Genomic DNA, 21,164 nt, shown 5'->3' with positions numbered 1-21,164 from the left:
AATGTGAAGAAGATGGAACCTAGTTGCAGCAGAATACTCCGCAGGGGTCAATAGCGCAAGATCTGGAAGCCAGTGCAAGAAGAAATGGCAGGACATAGAAAAATAGAAACATAAAAAATAGGTGCAGGAGTAGGTCATTCGGCCCTTCGAGCCTGCACCGCCATTCAATAAGATCATGGCTGAGCATTCCCTCAGTATCCCTTTCCTGCTTTCTCTCCATACCCCTTGATCCCTTTAGCCGTAAGGGCTGTATCTAACTCCCTCTTGAATATATCTAATGAACTGGCATCAACAACTCTCTGCGACAGGGAATTCCGCAGGTTAACAACTTTCTGAGTGAAGAAATTTCTCCTCATCTCAGTCCTAAATGGCCTACCCCTTATCCTAAGTCTGTATCCCCTGGTTCTGGACTTCCCCAACATCAGGAACATTCTACCCACGTCTACCCTGTCCTGTCCCATCAGAATCTTATGTTTCTATGAGATCCCCTCTCATCCTTCTAAACTCCAATGTATAAAGGCACAGTTGATCCAGTCTCTCCTCATATGTCAGAGAATAGAGGCAGGCTTAAGGCACTGCCATTTGCAGCATGGTTGCTACAGGTTCTTTGGAGATGGCATAATTTTGCATCTGGCTCTTTGAGTTTCTGAAGACAGCACTGAGCACTGAGGATGGATTTATGAAAGGGAAATCATGCTTGAAAAATCTTCAATAATTTTTTGAGGATTTAACTAGTAGAGTGGATAATGGAGAACCAGTGAATGTGGTGTATTTGGACTTTCAAAAGGCTTTTGACAAGGTCCCACACAAGAGATTAGTGTGAAAATTAAAGCACATGATATTGGGGGTAATGTATTGACGTGGATAGGGAACTGGTTGGCAGACAGGAAGCAAAGATTGGGAATAAACGGGTCCTTTTCAGAATGGCAGGCAGTGACTAGTGGGGTACCGCAGGGTTCAGTGCTGGGACCCCAGCTATTTACAATATATATTAATGATTTAGACGAAGGAATTGAATGTAATATCTCGAAGTTTGCAGATGACACTAAGCTGGGTGGCGGTGTGAGCTGTGAGGAGGATGCTAAGAGGCTGCAGGGTGACTTGGACAGGTTAGGTGAGTGGGCAAATGCATGGCAGTTGCAGTATAATGTGGATAAATGTGAGGTTATCCACTTTGGTGGCAAAAGAGGGAAGGCAGATTATTATCTGAATGGTGACAGATTAGTAAAAGGGGAGGTGCAATGAGATCTGGGTGTCGTGGTTCATCATTCTTTGAAAGTTGGCATACAGGTACAGCAGGCGGTGAAGAAGGCAAATGGTATGTTGGCCTTCATAGCTAGGGGATTTGACTATAGGAGCAGGGAGGTCTTACTGCAGTTGTACAGGGCCTTGGTGAGACCACACCTTGAGTATTGTGTACAGTTTTGGTCTCCTAATCTGAGGAAGGACATTCTTGCTATTGAGGGAGTGCAGCGAAGGTTCACAAGACTGATTCCCGGGATGGCAGGACTGACATATGAAGAAAGACTGGATCGAATAGGCTTATATTCACTGGAATTTAGAAGAATGAGAGGGGATCTCATAAAAGCATATAAAATTCTGACGGGATTGGACAGGGTAGATGCAGGAAGAATATTCCTGATGTTGGGGAAGTCTAGAACCAGGGGTCACAGTCTAAGGATAAGGGGTAAGCCATCTAAGACCAAGATGAGGAGAAACTTTTTCACATCGAGAATTGTGAACCTGTGGAATTCTCTACCACAGGAAGTCGTTGAGTCCAGTTCGTTGGATATATTCAAAAGATGTGGCCCTTACGGCTAAAGGGATCGGGGGTATGGAGAGAAGGCAGGAGTGGGGTACTGAAGTTGCATGATCAGCCATGATCATATTGAATGGTGGTGTAGGCTTGAAGGGCCAAATGGCCTGCTCCTGCACCTATTTTCTATGTTTCTATGTTTCTATGTCAGTCCTGCCATCCCAGGAATCAATCTGGTGAACCTTTGCTGCATTCCCTCAATAGCAAGAATGTCCTTCCTCAGATTAGGAGACCAAAACTGAACACAATATTCCAGGTGAGGCCTCACCAAGGCCCTGTACAACTGCAGCAAGACCTCCCTGCTCCTATAGTCAAATCCCCTAGCTATGAAGGCCAACATACCATTTGCCTTCTTCACCGCCTGCTGTACCTGTATGCCAACTTTCAAAGAATGATGAACCACGACACCCAGGTCTCGTTGCACCTCCCCTTTTCCTAATCTGCCACCATTCAGATAATATTCTGTCTTCGTGTTTTTGCCCCCAAAGTGGATAACCTCACATTTATCCACATTATACTGCATCTGCCATGCATTTGCCCACTCACCTAACCTGTCCAAGTCACCTGCAGCCTCTTAGCGTCCCCCTCACAGCTCACATCGCCACCCAATTTAGTGTCATCTGCAAACTTGGAGATATTACATTCAATTCCTTCATCTAAATCATTGATGTATATTGTAAAGAGCTGGGGTCCCAGCACTGAGCCCTGCGGCACTCCACTGGTCACTGCCTGCCATTCTGAAAAGGACCCGTTTATCCCGACACTCTGCTTCCTGTCTGCCAACCAGTTCTCTATCCACGTCAGTATATTATCCTCAATACCATGTGCTTTGATTTTGCACACCAATCTTGTGTGTGGGACCTTGTCAAAAGCCTTTTGAAAGTCCAAATACAGCACAGTCACTGGTTCTCCCTTGTCCACTCTACTCGTTACATCCTCAAAAAATACCAGAAGATTTGTCAAGCATGATTTCCCCTTCATAAATCCATGCTGACTTGGACTGATCCAAATGCGCTGCTATTTCATCCTTAATAATTGATTCCAACATTTTCTCCACTACTGATGTCAGGCTAACCAGTCTATAATTACCCGCTTTCTCTCTCCCTCCCTTTTTAAAAAGTGGTGTTACATTAGCTACCCTCCAGTCCATGGGAACTGATCCAGTCGATAGACCTTTGGAAAATGATCACCAATGCATCCACTATTTCTAGGGCCACTTCCTTAAGTACTCTGGGATGCAGACTATCAGGCCCCAGGGATTTATTGGCCTTCAATACCATCAATTTCCCTAACACAATTTCCCGCCTAATAAGGATAGCCTTCAGTTCCTCCTTCTCACTAGACCCTTGGTCCCCTCGTACTTCCGGAAAGTTATTTGTGTCTTACTTCGTGAAGACAGAACCAAAGTATTTGTTCAATTGGTCTGCCATTTCTTTGTTCCCCATTATAAATTCACCTGAATCCGACTGCAAGGGACCTACGTTTGTCTTCCCTAATCTTTTTCTCTTCACATATCTATAGAAGCTTTTGCAGTCAGTTTTTATGTTCCTGGCAACTTCTTCTTGTACTCTATTTCCCCCCTCTTAATTAAACCCTGTGTCCTCCTCTGCTGAATTCTAAATTTCTCCCAGTCCTCAGGTTTGTTGCTTTTTCTGGCCAATTTATATGCCTCTTACTTGGATTTAACACTATCCTTAATTTCCCTTGTTAGCCACGATTGAGCACGTGGTCAAGCAGTGAGTGTAAGTAATATCTTCATCTTTAAATTGAATTGCAATTGAAAATGTGACCATCTGTATGTGTCCCACCCATCAGAAGCACACCATGTGTGAAAATTAATATTTTCAAATTTGCAGAAGAAATTGGCCCACAACAAAAGGGAAAGACTTAGAACAGGAGGAAGTCCACCAAATCTGCACCAACTGTCACCCCTGGAACAGAGGGTTGCTGCCCTGCTAAGTCGCACCGGCAGAAAAAGAATCAGCTCTGCACAAGCTGGACCCACACGCGAGGATGAGGGTGAGTCATTAAAATGCATAGTCGTCCTTCAAATCAACCTGCTGACTGGCCTGCTACGTGTCAGACTACTCATGCCACCCATCCTGGCTCCTCCTGTGCTGCTAACCATTTGACTGTTCTGTTTTATTTTGCAGAAGAAGACACTCTCAACATCCTGAAGATCCACCAGACGATCCGGATGCGTGCGCTCCAGACCAAGGCGGTTGCAGGGGAGGAGGGGTCCATGGAAATGTGTGCACGGGAAAATGCTGACCGCGATATGGATCAGTCCATAGTACAGGGCATCACAGTGCCAGAAACCTCCATGAGCTCCTCGGCGACATTCCATGGGTTCTCACCTGCCGAGGTCGCGGGTCCCAGTGGCGGTCGTGAAATGCATGTTGGGACACCCAGTGCCCCACTATCCCAGCCTGCGCCTCACACTGGAGGAGTGCCACTAGGCAGACCCACGGCGAGGGGAAGGAGAAGCCGACCAGTCTCTCTTGAGATGCAGCCTTCAGCAGAGGTTAATCAAGTTGTGTCATTGGGTGAGGAGACCAATGCCTTCACAAGATCACTCGTGGCGGCCGTCAGTGGGGTGCGTGATGAGGTAGCGACACGGTCGGGTGAAATCTCAGCACCGAGACGGGAAGTGAGGGCGGGCATTTCAGAGGGTGTGCAAATGATGGCAGATGACATGAGGGAGCTAGCTTCTGCAATAAGGGCACAAAGGCCGGATACTCAAATGTCACTCCCACTTCACTCCACGCACCAGCCACCGGTCAGACCCAAGCCGGGCCCCCAACCCGCAACCCCCCCTCCCCCCCCACCACCATCACCGACCCTATGAGGAAGTGCACTTTCCCAGAGATGTGGGTGAGGGATGGGTGCAGCCTTTCTTTGCTGTTGTTGTTGTCGTTGAAGTGCACTGTAAAATATCAAATAAAAGATATTTTGCATTAAAACTGAATCATGTTCCATTAGGACCAGGCAACATTTAGGGACAACTGTAAAAAGTTAAGATCCCTCACCCCTACAGTGATGCGTGCCTGCTGCCCCTAGCCCTGGCAGAAGGTTAGCCGATGCGTTCTGCAGTCGGCGAGGTAGGACTGCTCTATTTTCAGTAGCTGATTTATCTTTCATTTATTTTTGATGATGTTGTGCAGCTGTTGTGCTGAAGATGTGGTGATGTTGTGTGGAAGAAGGCCATTCGGCCCATCGAACCTATGCCGGTTCTCTGCAAGAGCACCTCAGCTAATACCACTCTCTCACCCTTAACCCGTAGCTCTGGAAAAAATATGTTCTTTCAGGTACTTATCCAACTCTCTTTTGAAAGCCGTGATTGTGTCTGCCTCCACCTTCCTTTCAGGCAGTGAATTCCGAATACTATACTCTCGCTGCATAAAACATTTTTTCTTATGTCGCCTTTGGTTCTTTTGCCAATCACCTTATGTCTGCTTTGGTTCTCGATCCTTCTGCCAATGGGAACAGTTTCTCTCTTTCTACTCTGTCCAGACCCCTCATGAATTTGAACACCTTTATCAAATCTCCTTTCAATCTTCTCTGCTCTAAGGAGAACAACCCCAGCTTCTCCAGTCTATCCACGTAACTGAAGTCCCTCAAATGCTGGAATCATTCTTGGATATCTTTTTGACACCCTCTCTAAGGCCTTCACATCCTTCTTAAAGTGCAGTGCCAAAATTGGACACAATACTCCAGTTGACGCCGAACCAGTGTTTTATACAGGTTCCACTCTTTTGTCCTCTATATCTCTATTTATGAAGCCCAGGATCATGTCAGCTTTTTTTTTTACTGCTTTCTCAACCTGCCCTGCCACCTTCAATGATTTTATGCACATATACCCACAGGTCTTTCTGTTCATGCACCCGCTTTAGGATTGTGCCCTTTAGTTTATATTTCCTCTCCTCATTCTTTCTACCAAAATGTATCACTTCACACTTTTCTGCGTTAAATTTCACCTGCCACGTGCCCGCCCATTCCACCAGCCTCTCTGTCATCTTGCAGTCTATCATTCTCTTGCTTACTGTTCACTATACTTCCAAGTTTTGTGTTATCTGCAAATTTTGAAATTGTGCCCTCTACACCCGCATCCAAATCATTAATATATATCAAGAAAAGCAATGGTCCTAGAACCGACCCCTGGGGAACGCCACTGTATACCTTCCTCCAGTCCAAAAAACAACCGTTCACCACTACTCTCGGTTTCCTGTCACTTAGGCAATTTTGTATCCATGCTGCCACTGTCCCTTTTATTCCATGGGCTTCAACTTTGCTGGCAAGCCTATTATGTGGCACTTTGTCAAATGCCTTTTGGAAATCCATGTGCATTACGTCAACCACATTGCCCTCATCAACTCTCTCTGTTACCTCATCAAAAAACTCAATCAAGTTGGTTAAGCACAATTTGCCTTTAACAAATCCGTGCTGGCTTTCCTTAATTAATCCACCTTTATTGAACAAGGGTGTAATATTTTCAATTCTCCAGTCCTCTGGCACCACCCCCATTTCTAAAGGAGGATTGGAAGATTATGGTCAGTACATTTGCAATTTCTTCCTTCACTTCTCTCAGTGTCTGACGATGCATCCCATCCGGTCCTGGTGACTTATCTACTTTAATTACAGCCAGCCTTTCTAGTACCTCATCGTTACCAATTCTTCTTCAATCCAGTATCTCCTCTACCTTTTTCTTTACTATATCTATGATAGCATCTTCTTACTTGATGAAGACAGATGCAAAGTACTAATTTACTACCTCAGCCATACCCTCTTCCTCCATGCATAGGTCTACTTTTTGATCCATAATCAGACCCACCCATCCTCTTACTACCCGTCTACTATTTATATGCCTATAGAAGTCTTCTGGATAACCTTTTACGTTAGCTGCCATTCTACTCTCATACCCTCTCTTTGCCCCTCTTATTTTCTTTTTCACTTCTCCTCTGAACTTTCTATATTTAGCCTGATTCTCAAATGTATTCTGAGTCTGACATATGCGCTCTTTTTTTGCTTCATCTTACTCTCTATCCCTTTTGTCATCCAGGAAGCTCTGACTTAATTGCCCTACCTTTCCCCCGAGTGGGAATGTACAGCGACTGTACCCAGACCATCGCCCCTTTAAAGGCAGCCCATTGTTCCACTACAGTTTTGGCTGCCAATCTTTGTTTCCAATTTGCCCGGGCCAAATCCATTCTCAGCCCACTGAAATTTGCCTTCCTCCAATTAAGTATTTTTACTCTAGATTGCTCCCTGTCCTTTTCTATAGTTAATCTAAACCTTAATACTATAATCGCTGTTCCCTAAATGTTCACCTAATGACACTTGCTCCACTTGACCTACCTCATTCCCCAGAACCAGATCCAGCAATGCCTCCTTCCTCGGAAACATACTGATCAAGAAAGTTCTCCTGAAAAGAGAAATTATTCCCCCACTCAGCCCTTTACACTATAACACCAACTTGTATTTATATAGCGCCTTTAACATAGTGAAACGTCCCAAGGCGCTTCACAGGAGTATTATGCGATAAAAATTTGATACCAAGCCGCATAAGTGAAAATTAACGCAGGTGACCAAAAGCTTGATCAAAGAGGTATATTTTAAGGAGCATCTTGAAGGAGGAAAGAGAGGTAGAGAGGAGGATAGGTTTAGGCATGGAGTTCAGAGCTTGGGGCCTAGGCAACAGAAGGCACAGTCACCAATGGTTGAGTGATTATAATCAGGGATGCTTAGGAGGACAGAATTAGAGCAGCGCAGACATCTCAGGTGGTTGTAGGACTGGAGGAGATTACAGAGATAGGGAGGTGTGAGGTCATGGAGGGATTTGAAAATGCGGATGAGAATTTTGAAATCGGGGCGTTGCTTAACCGGAAGCCAATGTAGGTCAGCAAGCACAGCGATGATGGGTGAATGAAAATTGGTGAGAGTTAGGACACGGGCAGCCGAGTTTTGGGTCACCTCTAGTTTACATCGGGTAGAACGTGGGAGGTCAGCCAGGAATGCTGCAGTTGCATACATAACATCGTGGATATGTGGTTGAAAGCTCATTTCAGGGTCAAATATGACACCAAAGGTGCGAACAGTCTGGTTCAGCCTCAGACAGAAGTTAGGGAGAGGGATGGAGTCAGTGGCTAGGGAATGGAGTTTTTGGCAGCGACCGAAAACAATGGCTTTAATCTTCCCAATATTCCATTGAAGAAAATTTCTGCTCATCTAGAAGTGGATGTTGGACAAGGAGTCTGATAATTTACAGACCGTGGAGCGGTTGAAAGAAGTGGTAGTGAGGCAGAGCTGGGTGTCATCAGCGTACATGTGGAAACTAATGCTGTGTTTCCGGATGATGTCACCAAGGGCAACATGTAGATGAGAAATAGGAGGGGGCCAAGGATAGATCTTTGGGGGATCACCAGCGGTAACGATGTGAGGACGGGAAGAGAAGCCGTTGCAGGTGATTCTCTGGCTACGATTAGATAGATAAGAATGAAACGAGGCAAGTACAGTCCCACCAACTGGATGACAGTGGAGAGGCGTTGGAGAAGAATAGAGTGGTCTACCATCTCAAAAGCTGCTGACAAGAAGGACGAGGAGGAATAGTTTACCTTTGTCACAGTCACAAAGGATGTCATTTGTGACTTTGATGAGAGCCGTTTCAGTACTGTGGCAGGCGCGGAAACCGGATTGGAGGGATTCAAACATGGAATTGCGGGAAAGATGGGCATGGATTTGGGAGGCGACAACATGTTCAAGGACTTTGGAGAGGAAAGGGAGGTTGGAGATGGGGCGGTAGTTTGCAAGGATGGAGCGATCAAGAGTTGTTTTTTTGAGGCGAGGAGTGATGATGGCAGATTTGAGGGAGAGGGGAACAGTATCTGAGGAGAGTGGATCGTTAACAATGTCAGCTAACATGGGAGCCAGAAATGGAAGTTGGGTGGTCAGCAGTTTGGTGGGAATAGGGTCAAGGGAGCAGGAAGTGGGTCTCATGGACAGGATGAGCTCGGAAAGGTCACGATGGGAGATTGGAGAGAAAGATGTGAAGTCAGAGCTAGGGCAGGGGGTTTCCTTAGAAGAAATTTGGTCCGGTGAGCTAGGGGAAGGAGGGAAGAGGCAGAGGCGGCCGAATGGATGGTCTCAATCTTAGAGACAAAGAAGTCCATGAGCTGCTCACACCTATTGTCGGAGGTGAGGGTGAAGACTGGGGAGAGGGGTTTAAAAAGACTGTTAGCAGTGGAGAATAGAAGCCGAGGTTTCGCTTTACATTCCAGAATGATTCTGGAATAGTGAACGATTTTGGGAGACGAGAGCAGGACCCGATAGTGTTTTATGTGGTCCAGCCAGATCTGGCGGTGAATGGCAGAGCATAGTACTACAGAATTACACTTAATAATCTGTCAATAAGCAAGCCATTTATAAATGTTATCACACAAAAATGCCTTAACAGTAAAGACAAAACCAGAAAGGTATAATTGCACCCAAAAGCAATTCTTTCAATTAACTTGTGATCTAATTTAATGAAACAGTTGGTAACACACAATGTTATCTGCTTTCATTGCAATAATCATAACTTTCATTACATGGAAATATTTTAACATTCTGAGAAACTTCCAGATTCCCAATGTTTCGATCGGTGTGATGTAGATTTCTTAATGCAGTATTCTGTAGACTAACCATTCTACCTCCATATATAAAACCTGAGATCAGTACCATTACATCTGTATTTCTGACCGCATACCAAGGAAATAGAGGAGGGTGGACATAAATCTGAACAAAAACTGTCAAAAAATGAATTGGAGGCCAGCACAGCCTTTGAGTCTCACTGGGAAATGGAAAATGTGCTGTTCTTTTTCAGTAAAAGGGTGATGGTTTAAATTTGTTTGATATTCTGTGTGTCACATTTGTTATTTAAGGGCTAAAAGCATTTTTACAAAAAATTTGCTTCCCACAGCAATGAAAACTATTGTGAAAATTAAATCAATTCTACACAAGTATTCTCCAACACACAGCATCACTATATCACAACAAATATTTAAAGCTATTAACATGCAATAGTTTCTGTGACACTCCTTTATGACAAGCATTCAGAAGGTGGCACAAATAGACTTCCTCTGCAAGAAAGGAAGTAAAGTATATTATTCTGAGGGATTAAAAAAATAATTTGGTCAACAGGGTATCTGACACATGGAAACCATCACCATGTTTAAAAGGCTCCAAAGAAATCTACACCCGACTGTAGGGGTTTTTGCTTGCTCAAAATGGAGTGCCTACTCTGTCCCCTCAGGGACGCATTCCAAAGAGCAGGATGGCAGAACCAAGGCTTATGGATTCCCAAGTGTACGTAGGAATAAGTGAAGCAGCTAAGACTGCTCAGCTTACCACAGAAAATCAAGGGTAAGTTTCCTGCTGCTTGTCTACTGACCTGCCTGGCTCAGGTATCAGTCTCCAGAGAGTTTACTTAATTTCGAAATTCCATCATCTTATCATCTTGGAACTATCTCCACAAATTGTTATATAACTCAAGTGCCAGCCCTCACATAATGGGTAGCAATGTGATAAGCAGCATAACACATTGTAAAGTCTGAGTGTGTATTGCTTGACCACAGTATAGCACACACTAGGGCTAGAAATTGGTCTTTTGGTAATAGCGGTATTTTTTGGGCATTTTTCACCAAAAATACCGCTAATCACACCACCATTTTTTAAAGGGCTGCAAAGCAAGCTTTTCTCGGGTGTTTTTTTCCACCCAGAATATGGCTGCGCCGAACGGCCAATTTAAAGCAATAGCACTTTTTTTCATCTTGCACGCCGGTGGTCTGCTTTTCAGCGGTATTTCAAAACTGCTGGCGCAAGACTTTGGCCAATTTACCTGATCACCTTTTTCTGTCAAAAACGGTGAAAAAGCGCTGAAAAAACGGGCGTAAGGTTGGCTAACTTCTAGCCCTGTAATTCTACTGAATATTGGTTCAATCAGTTGGAGGTGTGGAGCCTCAGCAGCAGCTCTTGGCTCTCTTCAACCTAATCATGGATAGGCACCATATTCTGGATATATGAGCACATGTTCCCATACCCAGCCTTTTAATTACATCTTCCAGCAGGTGCTATCTCAACGCTCACTGTTTCTTCATGTTTTTGTTCATTCTGGGATCAGGTAATGCTGGAAAGGTTGCATTTATTGACCATTCCTAGTTATCCTGAGAAGATAGTTGTGGGTTGCCATCTTCAAGCCACTGTTTGTACAACTGAATGGCTTGCAAAGCCTCTTCAGAGGACATCAAGAGTCAAACATGTAGTGTAAACTAGAGTCACCTGGATAGTGGTGGCTAATTCTCTTCCCTGAAAGACATTAATGAGGTTGTTACTAGTTGGGTTTTTACAACAGTGCAGCAGCTTCCATGGTACTTTTTTTTCTTGTGCTAACACACCAGCTATATCTCAGAAATCTCACTTCAATATGGCGCTATGACCCACATAGGTAAGCTTGCATTATGCTAATCATCTTGATGTTTAAAATCCAGTGCTATATACCAAACTTATTCATCAGCAACTGATTAATCCCAGTTCTAATGTGAGGGGCCCTTATGATTGGTGTTGTGCAGCCCTTCCTTCCAGCAACTGCTCTTTTTTTGTTGCCAAAAATCCATCTCACAACTTGGCCCTGGATCTTATATTTGCATGTATAGGAGTGCTGAACCATAAAGAGGAGATGCGCAAGATACATGTTTTATATGCCATAAGCTTAAACTGCATTGAGATTTTTGGCCTTTACCGATATGATGAGTGGTGCAGTTCCAACTCACAATGAGCATGTGCTTCCTGCCTGCCATATTGGGAGGCTTAGGAAACTGTTTAGTGCATGAAAGGCAGGTATTCTACAGCTTAATTTCTAGGTCAATATCATTTAAAACAGCTTTCATAAATGTCTGAGCTCTCCCAGTTCGTCCCTCATGACCCATTAAACATATCATTGATGAAGAAATGAAAAAGATAGATGACACTGGGCATCTCACATCACTCCTCTTTTGCCAGAGAGATTTAGTGACTCTTTTATCAACCTTTACATGGATAGTGGAGCTGCATTACACATCTCTGTTAAAATCCAAGATTTGGCCATGCACTCCCATAGCTTGCAGCTTTTTCACAAGGGTGAAACATAACATGAAAAGTAAAAATGTATGTCGGTTTTCCAGAGTCTTGTATAAACCTGTCCACACAAAAGCAGAATTCAAGGAAAAAAGATATCAGCATATCAGATAGTGCTATATAGTCACTCCATGTAAGGGATACCACAAGATTTCTATCCCAAGTCCCAAAGGATTGACCCAAGTATTTTTACACTGGTTAATACAGATAGCAATTTAGCTACCAAAATAGCAAATAATAACTGAACTTTGGAAAGCACAATGGAAACTAGAATAAGTAGTTGGAGTTGCTCTGGGTTTTGTAGGACATGCGTAGTCCATGCTGGAAAATCTCATCCAAGGACAGAAATACATTAAGCAATGGCTCAAAAATTATCTGTAGTGAGTTCAAATTAAAACTGGTGAATACGATCACATACTAAACACCCATGTTAAATTACAGTATCTTATAAAAAAAGTTGTGTGTTTAGTGGATCTCTAATATATCTGCACTGCATTTTTACATTAACTATATTATGTGGTAGGGACAAAACTGGGAACTCCCCTGACTCTGCATTCAAAGCTCTAATCACTTAACTGCTGAACCTGCAGTCAAGCAAAGTTGGAGGTACCCAAACCTGCCTGGGTCTACTTCACGCAGATGATACCACAGGGTGAATGGTAAACCCTTGTAGCTATTACCTCAACTGGAATAGAGATGAAGAAAAATCACAAGAGTCTGGCATTGAAGCATCTTTCAATGACACCAATACCAAATTCACTGAACAACCATGAGGAATAAATAATAGATAAATACACACAAAATAAAATGACCTCATTATATTGAAATACTGCATTGCATCACTTGCACTGGTTGTCATCATAATGACAGGCAGCTCTTCTTTGAGAATTGGCAGAAAAGCCATTTTTAGAAAATGTTTATTCCCATGAAGGCAATGCCTTTTTAATATTGTCATACTGTGTTCTGCACGTACAATTATGTGCTAAACCCCAATCATTCAGTTTAGTTTCATGTGCCTGTGAAATTACTTACAATGCAAACCAATAATTCCTAACTCATGACAGTCAACCTTCAATTAAATACACAAGAGCTTTGTGATCAGGCCACTAACCGACCCCATACACGTTCAGCATTTTTTAGTACTCACACTTTGCTGCATGCAATAGAAAACACCACAGACAAATGAATTTAACAGATTTATAAAAGATTAATAAATCAGTTGGGTTAACTCCGATTTTGACTGTAGTCTGATGCACAAATTCTGCAGGCATGATGAGCTTGAAAGAGGTATTAAATACAAAAATACGATTATAGCATTACAGAAGAACAGCATTACACCACAATGACATATCAGACTATGATCACAATACCAACTTCAATCTATTTACATCTCATCACTTCAAACATTTCTTTGTGAAGAACCACTGAATTGCAATGAATTCTGTTACTGTTTTTAGAGATGTGTAGTGTAAATTCTATAAACTGTAGCAACTTAGCAAGAGTTATATTGGCCTGTCAGCTGCATTACAGCTTTCCACACAACCTGTCTGTACCGAGGAACTCTCCCAGAAATTCAACATAAATAGCATTTACAAAATGCTTTAAAACCTGTGTTTTTTTTGTTGTATAATACATACAATGCATAATTTCTTTTTAAAACAAGCAATTTTCCTGTACACAATTCAGCAATTGTCTAATCTCTGAAAGATCCCCATAACCAATTGGCAGCTTCTAATATGCAAAGTTACAATGTATTAATATAATCGCCCGCGGCATCTTACTTTGCTAAAAAAAAAATTTAAATCAGTCTTTTTCCCCCATATAGTGTTAGCTTCTGCCTTGCAGAAAGCAGAGACTATAATGTTTCACACACCTAGGCATCTAGCTTAGGTCCAAGTTCATGAAACTGGCTAAAACCCCAAAATCTGATTCACACTTAAAAGTCCTTTAATCCTTTCCCCAACAACCGCCCACCCACCCACCCCACCTTTTCTCCTGAAGGTGCTGACCCATGCAGAGGTAGTTCCACATGTTTGGAACATCAACCCTATGATACTTCACCCAAGTGGCTATTTGGTATGTGTGACTATTGGCAGTGAGAGTTCACCAGACATCCCATGTGCCTAATTGTAGTATTCTACTGCCAGCCCAAGCGGAGATCAACTAGTCGAGTAATCGAATCTGGGACCTACCCAGTCTGAACAGCTCATTACTGCATTAGGCAGCATATTCACACACTAAGTGATGGGGAGATTTTTTTTTTTACTGTTTTGAGTGCTAATCTTGGGATTAGAGAATAAATTGACTTCATCGTTCCATTACAACTGTTATTGGCCAGTCACAGCTTCAGGAGAAGAAACTTAACAAAGAATAGATAACTATGTGCAGTGAGAAATTGTCCCAGAATCAATGATAATTGCAGTGGTTAAGGAACCGTGACTTCCAGGAGACGATTATTTTTCCTCTTGCATGCAGGGAGGTTGCCATTTTTCTGCGCCCCCTGAATAAACTTCACACAGACTTTATCCTGATTGAACTGAACCAGAAACCTAAAAAAGAAACATACCAAAGCATTTATTACTGCTTAATATAAACTGGAGGTCAGTTTCTTGTTAATTCAAAATCCTAATACAGGAGCGCTACTTCATTGCAAACAGGTACGGCCCAACTGTTTTTCGAATGGATCATATGATGTGTACACCTAAAGCACAGGTTCCCTGACGCCCCCCATTGCGCACTTAAAAAAGTAATAATTGCATGCCTGTTGTCCGAGGTATAATAATTGTATTGCACAAGAGTGACCTTACAATTAAGCAATTATAGCACCACACCCCTTGCTGGGGAATTGCCAATGAAAATCCCAATGCCTCATCCTGCATTAACAAAATTAGAATTGCAATGAATTTATCAGCCCACATTAACTGTGATAGTCTGTGTAAAAGCTTTTCTCAGTGACTAGCTGACTTGATCTTGGTCACATACTCTTCAACATTTAATGTGAAGCTCAATGTGGTCAGCATGTCTAAAACCTGTAGTACTTAAAAGGTGAGTGATAGGAACAATACAGTACAGTCAGTGACTGTGTGTAGCAAGGACACAAAGTGAAATGCCCAGTATTCCATGAAATATTCACCAATTGAACTTTTGCTCAATTGGGTTGGGAAATCAGAAATGTGACCCTTATAGCAGTCCAATAAACCAATGAAATATAGTGCCTAAAACATGGAGGAGCAGGATATGGGCTCACCCTCCTGATTCCTGCACAGTGAGCTTGGCCACAACAACAGGGAGAGGCCAGATGACTTTCTCAAAGGGAAGCAAGTCACCCTGGGCTGCTCTTGCGTACTTTCTAATATCCAAACTGAGTGACATTAGGTGAGGCTTTGAGATAACTCCAGTGTAAACACATGGGTAGGATTTTCTCAATGACTATTTGGCATCTTCTTTAGGATTCCCATAACATTTATAGACTCCCAAAACTGGCTTATACCTGCATGATCATTTACTATAAATGTTCCATTATCCTACTGAATTATCAAGGGGTAAATAATTAAACATGGTCTCAAAAGGTTTCTACTGGATACAAGTCAACTGCCACTTAAATGGCATACACATGTGAACGGCAAAAAAAAAGCTGAAAATGTTCACATGTGGCCTATCCTGAGACCAGAATCCTAGCTGTGAAAGAATGCAAGTGCCTTCATCCTATTCTCAGGATAGCCATTAAATCATACCTAATACACTTACTTTTCCACTTGTTTCATTCCACCTTACATTTAATTAATTTAATTATACTTTTTTCTTCTCTCCAAAGCTTTTAATAAAAAATGTAAGTTAACTCTTCTGCCCCTTCCTCCTTAACTATGCTCTTATCACAAAACTCAACTTTACTGGTAGTAACAGTGAATGTGCTGGATTTATTAATAATTAGGTCAATAGAATCATCCCTCCCACAACCAATCAAATCTGTCCTCCTGTGGATGGCATTTATAACATTAAAATATTATAATATCCATCAATAGGACTTGATAATCTGTGGCAATCGTATTCTTCAGACCGCTGCCAGAACACGAGAGCTCCTGTGGGCTACGTACGCATAGTTTTACACCCCCCGCTCACAGCAGGACAGGTACTTTGCATGGGGGAGGGGGGGGACTCTAAAAATCTAACACAAGTAAATTGTTTATTTTTTAAAAAATGAACCTTTTTAAAAAAAACATTTTTTTTAAACCATATTTTTCTAGGATCCTATCTCAAAAAGGAGTTAAATTGAGGCCAAAGTCACCCTGCTTTATCCAACTGAGATCACATTACGTGACAGCGGAGATAAGGCTAGATTCCTGCTGGTCAATAAACAGCCAGGACTGAGTAGTGATAAAAACTGAGTAGTGCCTCTTCCTTTTCCCAAAGCTCTAGAGACTGAGAATGGATGGGGTGTGAGGGGTGGGGGGAGGAGAGAAAGAGAGGGAAAGGATGAACCTAGCAGTAGGAACTTCTACCATTACCAGCAGATGGAAAGTCAAAGAGTTACCAATAGGTTCACTCTGTTACTTTTAAACATGCAGAGCTTACTTAAAGGGGAACGGCTGGTTAATGTGCTGTATATGATCCTTCAGTTCGGAAGACAGGAACAGGAGTAGGCCATTCAGCCCCTCAAGCCTGTTCTGTCATTCAGTTAGATCATAGCTGATCTGTATCTTAACTCCATTTACCTGTCTTCGTTCTTAATCTTAATACCCTTGTCTAGCAAAAATCTATCAATCAGTTTTGAAATTTTTAATTGACCTAGCCTCAACAGCATTTTCGGGATAGTTCCAGATTTCCACTACCCTACGTCTGAAGGAGTGCTTCCTGACATCACCCCTGAACAGTCTAGCTCTAATTTTACGGTTGGCCCTTTGATCTATCTATCCTATCAAATCCTTTAATCATCTTAAACACCTTAATTAGATCAACTCTTAGTCTTCTATATGCAAGGGAATATAAGCATAGTCTATGCAACCTGTCCTCATAATTTAACCCTTTTATCCTTAGTATCATTCTGGTGAATCTGCACTGCACACTCTCCAAGGCCAATATATCTTTCCTGACAGTGATGCCCAGAACTGAACGCACATTCCGCCAAAAGGTTGTACTCAAAGGGTAAACCCCCCCATCCACCCTCAGATCTTGAGCAACTTTGTGTACATTTCCAGCATTTCAAACAGATTTACAACACTCATGGTTTTTCCGTTACTTAAAAAAAAAAATCAGAACTTACTCATTGTTTATCTCAACATTTATCTTCTGGTTGGTTTTGAAGAATATTGTGCGATAAAGCTTGGTAATAATCTCAATTAAGCGGTCGCTGGTGAATAGAAAATCGCCCTTAGCAGCAGCTGTGGAACCCTGTGATAAAAAGAATGGTGGAATGGGTGTTCCTGCATGTAGTGCATGATGCAGTAATTCACCATCATCAAGGTCTGAACTCCAGACATGGACCAGTACACTCATTACATTCAACCCTGAGGTTGCGGCTCGAATCCAACCCAAACTGTTCGGCTGAAAGCCTTCTCTCTCTGCTGGTTGCAAGTCCTCCCCACATGAAATGAGCAGTGGCCCCAGGTTCCTAGAACAATTCGCCAATAATTTGCTGCAGATTTGCGTTTAGGATACGGAAAAAGTTATGGTGGTGCAGTGAAGGTTGGGGGTGTGGGCGCTTTCAGTGGGCTGTAATTAAAGTATGCTGTTCAAACAAAGTCATGTGACCTGAGAATTATTAAATGCCAAAAATGAAAAAGTGTTCCATTCTTCATTTTACTGAAATTTAAATTAAAAAATCATCACCATTTATATAAAATATTAATATAATGTAGGTTAGTCCTGTGGAAAAAGTATCAACTTTTAGTGTTGCAATATTTTTTTCTGTCACTAGAAGGAGCTTACATATAGCCATATCTCAATGAAAGCCTCAAGAAAGAAGGACTTGCATTTATATAACGCCTTTCACAACAAATGAAGTGTAGTGTAGAAAACATGGCAGCCAACTTGTACACAGCAAGCTCCCACAAACAACAATGTGATCATGACAAGATAAGTTTTTTTTTTAAGTGATATTGATTTAGGGGTAAATATTGGCCAGGACATCAGGCATAACTCATGTCCACTTGAGAGGGCAGACGGGGTCTCGGTTTAAAGTCTTATCTGAAAGATGGCATCTCCGACAGTGCAGCACTCCCTCAGTACTGCTCTGGAGTGTCAGCCTAGATTGTTGTGCTCAAGTCTCTGGAGTGAGTCTTAAACACAACCTTCTGACTCAGAGGTAAGAATGCTACCAACAGAGCCATGGCTGACAAACCATCATCATCATAGGCAGTCCCTTGGAATCGAGGAAGATTTGCTTCCACTCTTAAAATGAGTCCTTAGGTGGCTGAACAGTCCAATAGGAGAACCACAGTCCCTGTCACAGGTGGGACAGATAGTCGTTGAGGGAAAGAGTGGGTGGGACAGGTTTGCCGCACGCTCTTTCCGCTGCCTGTGCTTGATTTCTGCATGCTCTCGGCGATGAGACTCGAGGTGCTCAGCGCCCTCCCGGATGCACTTCCTCCACTTAGGGCAGTCTTTGGCCAGGGACTCCCAGGTGTCAGTGGGGATGTTGCACTTTTTCAGGGAGACGTTGAGGGTGTTCCTGTAACGTTTCCTCTGCCCACTTTGGCTCATTTGCCATGAAGGAGTTCCGAGTAGACAAACATGTAGCTAGTAACAAACATGGAACTCCAATATTACAGCCTGGACGTTAACTCGGGCTGCGAGTGCGACATCGTGTGCGGCTTGGAGGACCGCACAGCGCAAGGCTAGTGTATTTTAACATCTGAGCCATATTTTCATTTTTTAAATTGGACTCCTGCTCAAAGCCGGCAGGAATGATGCGATGGCTGGCAGGTGGAAGTGGAAAAAGGTGCGGCGTAAGGCCAATGGAAGGAAAAAGGAAGCCTGAGCCCAGGAGGCCAAATATTTCACATGGGGCCTGGACAAGCTCTCCTACTCCTCCTGGCCTAGAAGGAAACCTGAAAATCTTTTTAAAACATCATTTATCTCGGCCACTTCTGGCCTTGGATTCAATTTGCAGCAATTTTTCCCTGACACTGGCTGTAACTCATGCGGTTAAAATAGTGTCTGGGTCCAAATGATGTTATCGGACCCGGACTTTTGAATGTTTGTGAGGCTTTTGCTTGATGAAGGCCTCATATGGCTCCTGTAACTCGGAAGTAAAAATTCTGCCCGGTGTGAGTGCCGCGTGAATGCGGAGGTAAGGTCATTGCTGAGATTTTAATCCCTTAACCGCTCTAGCCGGGCAATTGGTGGGGTGGGGGTTAAAATCAACTGAACCAACAGGGTAGATATTCTGTTGGAGTTACACTAGTTTCCTATCCTAACTCCAGCAAGTGTGGAGCTGTTCCACCTTTGCCCATAGCCCGCCTCCACTTCTGGGACATTCAGCCAGAAGTGATGGGATGGTGAATAAGTTTGCCCTCAAATGGACAGGTTTATTCACAACAGGAAAATCACGTGATCTGTTTCCTGTCATTAATTTCATAGCAGTACTGGCTGCTGGGAAGGCTACTGTACACAGTGTTGCTCCCACCCCACCCTCCCAATTTAGTATAATCAATCAGGTCATTTAAAATTAGAAATAAAATATATTACTCAACAGCCCAAGGGCTGCAGCAGTGATTTCCCTTACTTGCATGTGAAGGGCTCCCTGACACAGACAGGAAGCCAATGAAAATTATTCAAATGGGGCCGGCCCAAGAAAATACGAGAAGAGCAAAGCATAGCCCATCAACCTTAGGTCATATTTCGGGTAAAGTGGAAAATCCCGACAAATCCAAGGACATGGATGTTTTGATAACAAATCCTGGACGAATACAATTTTGAACATTAAACTAGATTCTAATTTGACTGTATATAGTAGACAAATTTGGAACAATGCTTTAAAAGTCATGGGCTGTAACAGGATGCTGGTAAATAAAGATGTGTATATATTACCTGGAACAAGGCTACAGTAAGCTAAGCTGGATTTATTAAATCTGCTGGATTTCCATTCTGCACAAATCAACAAACCTAAATGAAATTACCAATGTCTTTCAGAAAAGTTGTACTTAATTTGCTGTATTTTTAAAATAGCAGCTCATATGCTACTTTAACCTTTAACTGGTACATACTTACATTGAACAAACTTTGCTCTGGATAGCATTGACCCACATTTCTGTTTGTACTGCTTCTTTTTGTTTAAAGAACATTTCCTAATTATGCAGCACTTTGCAAACTAAATGAATGCAATTCAGGGAGAATTATAACGAAGTTAAAGTGTCAGACAAAAGCTGTATTCAGTAATAACTTCACACCCACCAGATCTCGACAGTGAAAGGTTAATGGTATACAGTACTAATGTTCACATTCAGTCAGCAGCTTTTTATGCCAAGGGACGTCTGGTTAGTTGTCTCTAGAATTGCAGCATCATTCTGAGGTCTTGAACTATCCTCGACAGCCAAGTCTATGAGATGCCTTTATGAAGTTCCCAGAGCAGATGGCAGAAACAACACATTTTTATTAAAGATGATTTAAGGTTAAAGTTATATCCTGTAGCAGTTTAATCTAACAATAGGGAAATTCCCATTCATTAATTTTGAGGGTGAGAGAGAAATGTGAACATTTTTCTTATATCCAGGTTTTACACCTGTGTTTTTCCCATAATTTTCTCTCCTACTTTTCTAAAAATGCTGACCCATGGTGGCTCCTCATCCATGTGGTTAATCTTCATGGCAGAGCCTGGATACCCAGTGATGGCACCTTATCAAAATGTGGGGAGCATCTGAGCCGAGCCTGATCCTGTTCTCAATATGCATCAGCCTTGGCTCAGTAGTAGCAGTTTTGCCCAAGATTGTAGGTTCAAGTCCCACTCCAGAGACTTGAGCACAAAATCTGTTTGACACTTCAGCTCAGTACTGAGGGAGTGCTGCACTGTCAGAGGTGCTATCTTTCCGATGAGAGGTTAAACCAAGGCCCCATCTGCCTTTACAGGCGGACATAAAAGATCCCTCAACAATATTCAAAGACGAGCAAGGAACTTTGCCTAGTTTCGTGGCCAATATTTCACCATCATCAAAGGCAGTCCCTCAAAATCGAGGAAGACTTGCTTCCACTCTAAAAGTGAGTTCTC

General features: G+C 42.7%; 1 protein-coding gene across 4 annotated transcripts in view; it reads right to left on the bottom strand.

Annotated features, from left to right (window-relative positions):
• Positions 1–13,952: 13,952 nt before the first annotated feature.
• Positions 13,953–21,164, bottom strand: part of myo1b (myosin IB) — a 391,964-nt gene continuing 384,752 nt past the window's right edge. For all 4 annotated transcript variants that reach the window (XM_070875885.1, XM_070875887.1, XM_070875886.1 and 1 more), the window contains 2 exons: positions 17,223–17,350; positions 13,953–14,511 (listed from right to left, as the gene is read on the bottom strand). In XM_070875885.1, coding sequence (XP_070731986.1) covers positions 14,388–14,511; positions 17,223–17,350 — 252 coding nt within the window. In that variant the 3' untranslated portion in view covers positions 13,953–14,387. The remainder of the gene's footprint in view (positions 14,512–17,222; positions 17,351–21,164) is intronic.

The sequence above is a fragment of the Pristiophorus japonicus genome, chromosome 3 (genome assembly GCF_044704955.1).
Source record: "Pristiophorus japonicus isolate sPriJap1 chromosome 3, sPriJap1.hap1, whole genome shotgun sequence".
NCBI classification, from domain to species: Eukaryota; Metazoa; Chordata; class Chondrichthyes; family Pristiophoridae; genus Pristiophorus; species Pristiophorus japonicus.
This window is presented reverse-complemented; position numbering and strand designations above follow the sequence as displayed.